This window comes from Pyrus communis, chromosome 11 (assembly GCF_041283825.1).
Source record: "Pyrus communis isolate YQ-2024b chromosome 11, ASM4128382v1, whole genome shotgun sequence".
Lineage (NCBI taxonomy): Eukaryota > Viridiplantae > Streptophyta > Magnoliopsida > Rosales > Rosaceae > Pyrus > Pyrus communis.
The window spans coordinates 2,486,182-2,496,951 of NC_142575.1; the positions used below are offsets into that span (position 1 = coordinate 2,486,182).

General features: G+C 34.4%; 1 protein-coding gene across 1 annotated transcript; it reads left to right on the forward strand.

Moving 5' to 3' along the window:
• The first annotated feature begins 5,779 nt into the window (after nucleotides 1–5,779).
• Nucleotides 5,780–8,517, forward strand: LOC137743441 (protein transport protein sft2). Its single transcript, XM_068483331.2, has 4 exons — nucleotides 5,780–6,210; nucleotides 7,394–7,661; nucleotides 7,763–7,867; nucleotides 8,057–8,517. Exons 1-4 carry the CDS (start codon nucleotides 6,005–6,007, stop codon nucleotides 8,165–8,167), a joined length of 690 nt encoding a protein of 229 aa, XP_068339432.2. The 5' UTR covers nucleotides 5,780–6,004; the 3' UTR covers nucleotides 8,168–8,517.
• The last annotated feature ends 2,253 nt before the right edge of the window (nucleotides 8,518–10,770 follow it).

Genomic DNA, 10,770 nt, shown 5'->3' on the forward strand with positions numbered 1-10,770 from the left:
TCATACATCATTTCTGACATACATTTCACTTTAGCGACACGTGTCACTCGAAATCCTAATAAAAAATTATTGAGATTTCATAAAGATAAGAAATCTTGAGAGTTACTCACGTTAGCGACACGTGTCACTTGAAATTCTATCCAAAAAATCATTGAGATTATATAAAGATAAGAAATTCGGAGACTTATTCATTTGGCGATAAGTGACACTCAAAATATGTCTGAAAACTTTATTTTAATATGATAGTTTAATTTAATTAACCATATTAATTCAATTAAAATAACAAACTATGTTTGACCTATGGTTCTTTGGCCCCTTGGTTGGTGATGATTTTTTGTCAAAGAGCTATGTTTGGCCCATGACCCTTTATCCTCCTCAATTGAAGATGATATAAAATATGATATGACACTGTTTATTAAAATATAATTTATTGCATGATTATAAGGCTAAAGGAACCCTTTTGGTCCTCCTTCGATTAGAGATGATCTAATTTCTTAAATTAGACAATATCACAACCAACACGGAGCAATTAAACTTGCCCAACAATACTATTGCAAGCGTGAAAAAACATGAGACCAAGTTGAACTTTGTAAATTGCAAAACATCTCGATGCAATCCTTGTAAGTTACATTCACCTATAGTGAATAACTAGCTCATAAGCAATAATATTAATATGGTTCATGCGAATGATTTCCAAATCAATGAATAGTCACATTCATAAAGAGTTAATGTGTTTATATGTTAACCCTTGCACACCATCCTTTGTTAATGAAAATTCACTATCGCTTTTTATCGAAATAAGTGAAGAGTAAGGCTACATATACCATGATTTAATATAAACTGATAAAATCAATATGAGGACTTCTAGGATTTTGATGGGATCCAAATCCGACATAAAATATATATCTATAGGTAAAAACACAATTGTGTGGGAAAAGAGTTGAAAAGTATTAGCCCATAGGCGGAGTTGCAATTAGAGATGGACAAAATACTCATAGATTTGGATAATCGTGATTATCAATCCATTTAAATTTTAAGATTACGATTATGGATAACCGTTTAGACGAACAAACGATTATAGATATAACCCTTTATCTGTAAAATTTAAATGACCGGTTTTAATATGTATCCATCGGTTAAGAATATTACTTGCAGTTATTATAGGTATTCATTTACCTATTTAATTTAATATATGTTAAATTTAGAAAATCCTAAATTTTTAATCTCTCCTCTAAACTCGAGTCTCCCATTTCTGCTCATTTATCCCTCCTCGCTGCCCTCTCGCTCATCGTTACTGCTCATCTGTCTCTCATCGCCGTCTTCTCTCTCATCTCCGCTCATCCATGTAATTTGGACCCTGCACGATGTCTTGAATTGTGTAGATCATAGCTGTAGTAGTAATACTTTTGAAGAGATGATGGGGTAATGGAGCGGTGACTAGATGGCCTAAGCGCCTGCTGATTGTGATTGATTTGCTTTCAGACAGTGCACGGTCAAAAGACCAAGTTTTTAGTTGACCGATAATAATTCATGAACCGAAAATAGTTATGTGAATTTACACATTTATTTTGTAGATCTCTAGACTTTGTTACTGAACGTGCTAAAGTATTAATGTTTAAAAATGTTTAGTTTTAGAATATTTTAAAGTTTTGAATCATTTAGTATTCAAGATAATAACTACTTTTTATTTTTAGAAGCTTTACTTTGTAATCACATGCATTATAATTAAAGATTTGTTTGGATGTAACAGAAAAATATTATTTTAATTATTCAAATTCGTACGAGGACTTAAATGATTAAAATAGATAACTGCATGTTAAAATGTATTTATAACAGTGTTTAATTGTTAGAAAACAAAATTTATGACAAATTTTTATTTTGTAATTTTCAAGTTGTTAAAAAAAATATATAGACGGCTGAAAAAATGTATAAATGGGTAAAAAAAAAAATAAGTAGGTTCAAAAACAGTTAAACGGGTAAATGAGTTATGGTTAAATAGGTACACAGTTATGAATATGATTAACCATTTATAAACGATTATAGGTATATGTATAACCATTTATACAATTATTCAACAGGTAAACGGTTATGCGGGTATTAACATAGAAAGTTATAGATAAATATTCACTATTACCCGTCTCATAACCGTTGCCCATCCTATTTGCAATGTGTTTGATAAGGGGTGAAATAAGCGGGGCTGAGTGAAAGAGGAACCCGTCTTCTCTGTCCTTCTAGTTCTCATATACTTTCATTCCCTCTTATTTTGTTCGGTCAATGTGAATTCATGTTAATATTTTATATTGATTTTTTTATAAAGATAATAAGATAAAAAGTAATAAAGATATAAAATATTGATCTGTTTTAACCGTGATCCTACAAATAGAAAAAGATAAAAATGTAAAACTGAAAGGAGAGAGAAGCCAGGTCCGTGAAAGAGGGCTCTTTGCAGGTTCGACCAATCATGGCGCCAACCTAACCTAACGACAGAAAATAATTCAGCTCTACAGATTTGCAGGTGGCCTGCGCGGCCTGGCGGATTTCCTTGAAACTAGAAGGGGCAGAAAAAGGAAGGGCATGCAATGCATGGTAGTACCATAGCCTGAGGAGTGGGGAACGGGTGTCAGGTAGGTGTGCAGGAGCTTTTACTTCTCAGAAAAAAATATACAACTTCAAAGCAAAATGCTCATATGCTGCAGAACAACTTTGCAAGAAGTTGTTGGAATTAACAGGCTTTCAAATCGTTCATTTGAAAGAATTTAAACTCTTCTTGTTGGATGATCATAATGCCCAAAAATTAAAATTATTGATCATAATCCCAAAATTATTTAGAGCAAACTTCAATTAACAAAATATTGGTCTTAATTATTTTTCTATTTTTTTTTTCACTTTTTTGCTTCAATGTTTGCTAATACAAAAAAGGAGGATTCTATCCTTTTTTTTCATTTCTTATTTGAACCGTTACTGTTTAGCCAGGTTAACATCTTATATTAAATTTTTTATAAAAATAATAAAATAAAAAGTAATATGTGAGAGGAGGAGAGGGAATGAAAAAGAATCCTCCTCCTTGTACAAACGGCTCTGTTGATTAAACGTGGATTCTCATTTTCTTAATTATCATGTATTCCATCAAATATATAGAACTAGTACCTCTATGTAATGTATCTCGGAGGGAGGTTATTGAAGTAAAGAATGAATGACAAACAATGGTAGAGAAAGTGACCGTACAATTTGAAGTTGAATTACTGTAATATTTTTGGGTTTCGAAAAAAAAATATTTAAGGGTTATTTAATAAACACTTGTTTTCAGTTTTTTTTTTTTTTTTTACCTTCTTGATAACTGAAATTTGAAATCAAATTTGATAAATACTTTCAATTAAAAAAAATAAAATCCGAAACCATTTCTTAAGTTTTTAAAATTTGGTCTTCAATTTCCATGTTTTTGAAACCTGAAAATAAAATAGTTATCAAACAGATTCTTAAATTTCTAATCTTTAAGGATTACAATGAACATCTACAGGTCGTTTGATAAATCCGTTCATTTTAAATTTTTAGTTTTTGGTTTTTATTTTTTAAACTTGTTTGGTAATTTTTAATCGTATGTAGTGAATATATTGTGGAGAAGTTTTCTATTTTTTTAAGAGGAAATTGTAGCAATGGTCCTTCAACTTTAATTTAATTGGAGTAATAGTTTTTCAACTAAATTCATGACCATTGGTCTCTTAACTCTTCAAAACGTATAGTTATGGTCTTTTTCGTCAACTCCGTTATAACTTCCGTCAAAATGAGTCACGTCCTACACACGTGAGGCTGAATTAAAGGGCAAATATAGAAAACAAAATGAAAAAAATTGTAGTAATGGTTTCTCAACTGAATAAATGGTCCCTCAATTTTAATCAATTGGATAAATGATTCCTCAAATTTAACCTAATTATAGCAATAATTTTTTCAACATGACTCATGTTAACAATCATGCATTATTAAATATGAAAATTAATTAATGAGTAGGGATGGCAATGGGGCGAATTGGGTTCGGATGAGCCATTTAATACTACGGTCCAGTGGTATTCCTCTTCATTTGTAAGTGATAGGTCTTAGGTTCAATTTTCGCCAAACGTAAATTTGAACTACATTATTGCTAACCCATTGTAAGGCTAAACTCACTTCATTCTCTTAGTATAGATAATATTTATTTAAAAAAAAAAAAAGTTTCTCATGTCAAACTCGAAATTTAAAAATTGTATCAATTTATGTCTGATTGCTATTTGATACTCGTGGTTTAATTGATGAAGTTGACGTTGAAGTAAGGATGGCTCTAAGGGTAGCTGAAGTAGGCGCCCGCCTAGGACCGCCACTCCAGAAGGGCCTCCAATACACACACACACACACACACACACACACACACACACACATACTTATATATGTATATGGATATATATACATATATATATATATATATTTTTTTTTTTTGCAATTCTAATTTAATAAAAATATTAAAAATAATAATATAAGCAATAATATAATTTTCCACAAACTTTTTTTTTCTTTTTTCTCTCCCATATGTAAGTGTAACTATAATTTTACTGAAATTACTATCCCCTTTACTCTAGTATTTTCCTCAGTCGTCACATGTAGTCTGTATAATCCAACTGTTCATTTATTTACTGAAAGTAATAAGTAACATTGCAACAATAAACAATAGAAAATTGATTGGAATTTGACATATTGGGTAGCGACTCCTTTTTTGATATTAAGTTCTATGGATATTTGATGTAGAATTAGACTTTTACATGTATTTAGCATTTTTTTTATATACATATTAATGTACAAAGGGTCAAGAGTAAGAGAACTCTAGGCTTTACTTCGAATGCTTGCCTAGAGCCCCCAAATTCTTGGTGCTGACCCTGCGTTAAAGTCACAGTTGCACCACACACATTAAAAACATACCTTATAAAGCTCCAACTTCTCAATTGTTGCTTCATATCCTAAACCAACTGCATAGTTTGGTCCTAGTAGTACATATGTGACTTATACATTAGTTTTCAAATGTTCAAAAATGAACTCTACAAGGCCCGGGGATGGATGGAACCAATCAGAAGTGCAGATCGTACAAAACGTGCAAGCAAAGCTTGGAAACAGACCACACCGCAACCATCAGGACTTGTGTCAGAGGAGTTTTGGGCTTGAGCTACCACTCACATAGCTGCAAGGACCCGTAACCCCCAAACTTCAGGTCCTATGAGGCATAGACTTTGCTTCAAAGGCAAGGAATCCATACAGAAAGATATCACATGGCTCTTTGCTACCGAATCCCTTCATAAGAAAGTCAAACTTAAGATTCTTAGGGCAATGCGCAGCCTCTTAGTTTGTTACGCTTATGAGGAAAGAATAGGCAGAAGCTGCTAATAGCGATTGGTTGGCGGCTCCATCTGTCTCTCTTAAGCTACATTAGCCATCAAACGTTAAAAAAAATGAACTCTACATTAGTCATCAAACGTTAAAAAAAATGAACTCTACAACAATCTTTTAGTCAGATGTACAATTTCAAGGCTTCAAACATTGCAAGCTAATTGACGCAATTTCAGAACTTCGATGCAAGAAAATTAATACGATTTTAGAACCTTCGAATACAAGCAAATTGAGCCCATAGCGCATTTTTAAAACACCTCTCTAGGCCCAATGCTGAGGACAAGCCCAAATAATTCCCATCTCACAAAAAAAAAAAAAAAAAACAAATATATATATATATATATATATATATATATAATTGAAATTAAAATCCACTACCAGCAACAAACCTTACGTCTAATTCGTAAGCCTCGACGGCGGCAATTATCCCGGGAAACCAGCACACCGCCGTTTTTCTATTAACCAAAAACACGTTTCGACGTTTCGACAAGGAAACTCGACAAAAAAGAAACGTGCTTTCCCTTCCATTTTCCGATTTTAAATTCCCCGAAAGCTCAAAGTCGGTGACTTTCCTATTCCCCGGCGAAGCTTCTTCACAATGCAGAAGATGGCGCAGGAATGGTTTTCGCAGACAGGCAGCGGCGTCGATGACTCGCAGAAATCGTCGTCGTCTTCCTTGTTAGCGGATTGGAACTCCTACGCCGCTTCACAATCTACGGACGAGAGCTCCTCTTTGGGACTTGGATTCGATCTCGAATCTGCGGTCCGTTCTGCTAACGATACCGTTTCCGGAACTTTCAGCGTGTACGTTCGTATCTGATCATAGTTTTTTGCTTAGTTAACTCAGCATTTTAGTTACTGTATAGTTATTTGTTGGAGATTTTGGTAGTGAGTTTTTTTAATTTCTGTTTTTTTAAGTGATCTGGTAATTGAGTTTTCGATTTAGTGCATATTTAGGTGAACTTGATCATGGGTTTGGGGATTTTTGTATAAATAAGTGAATCTGATATTGGATTAATGATATTTGTGTATATTTTTGGTGAATTTTGTATGGGGCTGTTTATGTTTATGTTTGTGTAAATAAATGTTGAGGTGAATCTGATATGGAGATTTTGGTTTTTAGGGGTTTAGGAGCTGTTGAGTCTGTAGAGTAAGCTAATTTCTTGACCCGTTACGTAAAATTTGCAATAGGGATTAGGTATGTAATGTGATGACGGGCATCTGATTTCTGTGCTTGGATCTGTGATTAGTATTTGATTGAGTGCATCATACTGGTTATGATGTTTCATATGCTGATTTAGGGTCTATGAATTTCCTTCTGAGTCCTGACTGTATGATTGGACTATAGTTAAACGAAGAGCTTCCAAGCTATATGAGTTATAGGATTAGTGGAGGGTCCTGGTGAGGTATTTACGAAATGAGAAAATTAGCTCATAGCAGAGTGTATTTAAGTTAGTAGAATGCGTAGACTGAATATGTGTGCCTCAGGTTCATATGATTAGAAAAAAGCTGCAAAATGCGCAATGGTTTTTTAGTAGTAGATCTAAAGTTCTTAAATTTCACAATTCACAAATAACTTTAAGCAAGACTAAAATCCAACAGTTATTTCAATAGTGGTGTTGTTCCTTCATGATGGGCAGAAAGATTATCCTAGTAATGTGGCATATAGACATAAATCAGAAGTCAGGGAAGAAGAGGAGTGGGGGCGCAGGGAACGCATATTGCTTTTTCTTGTCGTTCTGTTGTTCTATGGAATGATTTTTTCAGATTGTAAACATCTAACTGGTTAATCATTTTTAAATATAAATTCACTCCCATTCTTTGCCTGAAACATATCATTCACCCAGTACCCTAGTTTTGTATAGTTTGCCTACACCCGCTGAATGGACAAGTTTGAGACGAAAGTTAATATTGATTTGTTTTCTGGGATTTTATTTTATCTCAGAATTGCTGCGGTCTTTGTTTGAATTTTTCGGTTCCTGTATAGGGTTTCCAAAGGAGTGAGAGATATACCTGGGAGCCTCCAGTCTGCTACTAGTAATGTCCCTTCAGGAAAAGCTCTCATGTATTTTGGCTTGTTTCTAGCAACGGGGATGTTCTTTGTTTTTATCGCATTTACCATGTTCCTTCCTGTCATGGTGTTGATGCCTCAGAAGTTTGCTATCTGCTTTACGCTTGGGTGTGCCTTTATTATCGCATCCTTCTTTGCACTCAAAGGTCCAAAGAATCAGCTTGCTCACATGTCTTCAAAAGAGGTAACTCGATCGCATATGTACCTATTCAGTTGTCTTTGTAACCTGTCCCACGCCTAATTTACTTGTCTGATGATGTACTTTTTTTTCCACGATGTATGCAGAGACTTCCGTTTACTGTTGGATTTTTAGGCAGTATGGTGGGTACCATATATGTATCCATGGTGCTCCACAATTACATTCTATCTGTTGTCTTCTCTGTGTTACAGGTATCTAATTCTTTTCCATCGTTACGATTTACTATTTGATTCTTTTTCCAGCTGGCTGATGATTCTGCTTTTTAAATCTGTTTCAACATGTCTTACTTGCCTGGATATTTGTTTTCAAATATGATGATTAACGAAGAGTGTTAATTGTCCTATCAGACACTGAACTTGTGTGCAAATGAAAACTTTCAGGTTCTGGCACTAGCTTACTATGCTGTTTCGTACTTTCCTGGTGGATCTGCGGGTTTGAAGTTCCTATCTTCTGCCCTTACATCTTCCGTAATGAGATGTTTTGGGAGGTGACTCTGACCTCTTTGTTGCCTTGTATATTTCTTACGATTTTTGGTCAGTCTAGTATGGCCTGAGGCATTTTCTTGAGTGGAGGCTGTCATGTTAAAAAATTTCAGGGTTTAATTCTTTGTGAAACATCGATTTTAGATCAATTTGCGGAGAAAACTGCAATGCGTTTCCCGCAAGGTATAAATGAAAACCGAAACAACGTCTTGCGTGATGAAGCCTTGGAGGGAAGATTTTGTTGAAAGCTGAATTGTGAAATTCTAACTGAGAAAACAGGCTCTGCTATTTATTGTTTACATGTGAGCTTCGATCTATCATAAGCTGGGTTAAATATGCGTCCCATTGAAGATCTTCAATTTGCTATTGTTTTGCTTCAGTAGTCTTGGCCCTGTAACTGCAGCCTGATGTTTGACATCTGAAAATTTTCAGCAAGAAATACTCTTGGCATATTCCTTTTTGGAACCTTGTAGTTTTCTCGGCCAACTAATTTAACCCACGTTACATCTATCAAAGAGAATGTAGAGAAGGGTTGGACTAGGTCGTGCTAGAAAATTAGGCTTGACAATATTTTGCATGACCTGTTAAATTGACAGGAAACGACACGAAAATAACAAGCTTTAGGTTAACCCTAATGAGTTGGGTCATTATCAGTTCATCCGTTAACATGTTGGACATTATCGGATCACCATTTAAGAATTCAATAAGATATCGTTTGTCAGATTTAGGTATTAAACATGACATTTTTTTGCATGATCTATTACCCCACACGAAACGACACGGTCCATTAACAAATCGCGTAGTTATTGGATCACCTATTAAGAATCCATTAAGATAACGAGTTTGACACAACACAAACTATTTGCCAAGTTTAGGTTGGAGAGTTTTGCTGTGAATTTTCATGTTCATGAAGCCAAAGTTCTTATAAAGCTACGTATCTATGATAGAGTACTCAAATTCGATTCTCCCTTCCGTGAGGTAAGAGTTGTTTAGATCTGTCGCGTCATCAACAAATAAAAAATGCTTTCCAAACTCCTGTATATGCTTGAAGAAGATGCAAGCGTCTCGGAAACCACCTTTGAGATTTGTTGAGAGGCTCCTCTCACATGGACACATGACATCGCCATTTTTCTTTGGGTTGAAAGGTCTGTTTTTTAGGCCCGAACATTGTTTAGACGAAATTTGCAAATTATGTAATGTATCTACTGATAGTCTAATCATCAACAATCATATCATATGGTTTACTAAATATAATTTAAATATATAGTCTTCTTAGCACTATTTGTACAATTATAAATCCTCGAACCGTCATTTTCTCATCCATTTGAGTAATATCATGTGATCACATTGGTTAGCACATCTCTTATAAATTGAAATTAATAATACATAGTTTTTCTTCCAAGTCTATTCATCAGACAATGTTTTTGTACACATTAGGTATGAAGAAATAACATATTTACACATCATTTGGTGAACAAAACTTGATAAAAAAAATTAATTTTTGTAGCAATATTCGCAGTTATATGGAATTACATGCTTACAAAAGCTAGATCATACGTGAAATTTTCCACGGTCAAATATTTGATCCATAAATATAGTATAAATAGTTTCATTGGACGATCAAATTCTATAGATATAAAAGCCGAGCGCGTTCGGACCCTCATCACACAATTTTTGACCGTTAAGGGTTGGTTTAGGATCGCTACACGTGGTGCTTTAGGTAAAGAAGCAAGTTTTATAAGCAACAATCATCTGCCTAACACCCATTGTCCCTCTTTTAATGTAATTAAAAACTATGACTTAAAAAATGGTTTAAAAAAAGTGTTCAAACACCCAAATCCAGGAATCCAGGAAAGATGGTGACAGAAAAATGTAACTTGGGACAAGGATTTGACCTTTGATATGGAGATTATGCAAGAAGATGCATTGTACACGTTAAAGCCTTTGTTTTTTGTATTGAAAAAAATTGTTGGGAAACGAGAAGGGCCATCTTCTCCACCAAGTAAACACAAAGCTAAAAACAAAGAGGCAGAGTGTGATGGGTTTAAAGATCAAATGGCATCATCACAAATATATCAACTATCAAGGCAAACACAAAAGGCTAATCAGGCCAAGTTAGTGTTCCAATGATGGTTTAATTAATTTGGGAATGTGAGGACAAAATCTAACATGGGCGAGAGACAAATTATGCAAGGGCTTATAAGAGGTTGAGGGTATTCCTATAGTGCCAATTAGTTTTATGTTGGAACCTCAATTTTCTTCATGGTATCACAACAGGTTGCCCTGCGTGTGAAGCTCAACAACGTCACACATAAAAAGATGTGTGAGAACGTGAGCACAAAGTCCCACATCGATGAGGAACCAAACTATGCAAAACCTCATAAAAGGTTGAGTTACTCTCCAAACTACCAATTAATTTTATGATGACACCTTCACTTTCTTCAATTAATCCGTTTCAATATTTATTGGGTACCTAATCTGACTAGGTAAAGAGGATAAATGAGGAGACAATTCGTCCATCGTTAGCCGATTACTAAAGCTAGCAATGATCATAGTTGAGGTTGGATGGTAGATTAGATCGCAATTAAAAGTGACCAAAAACATGGTTAGAT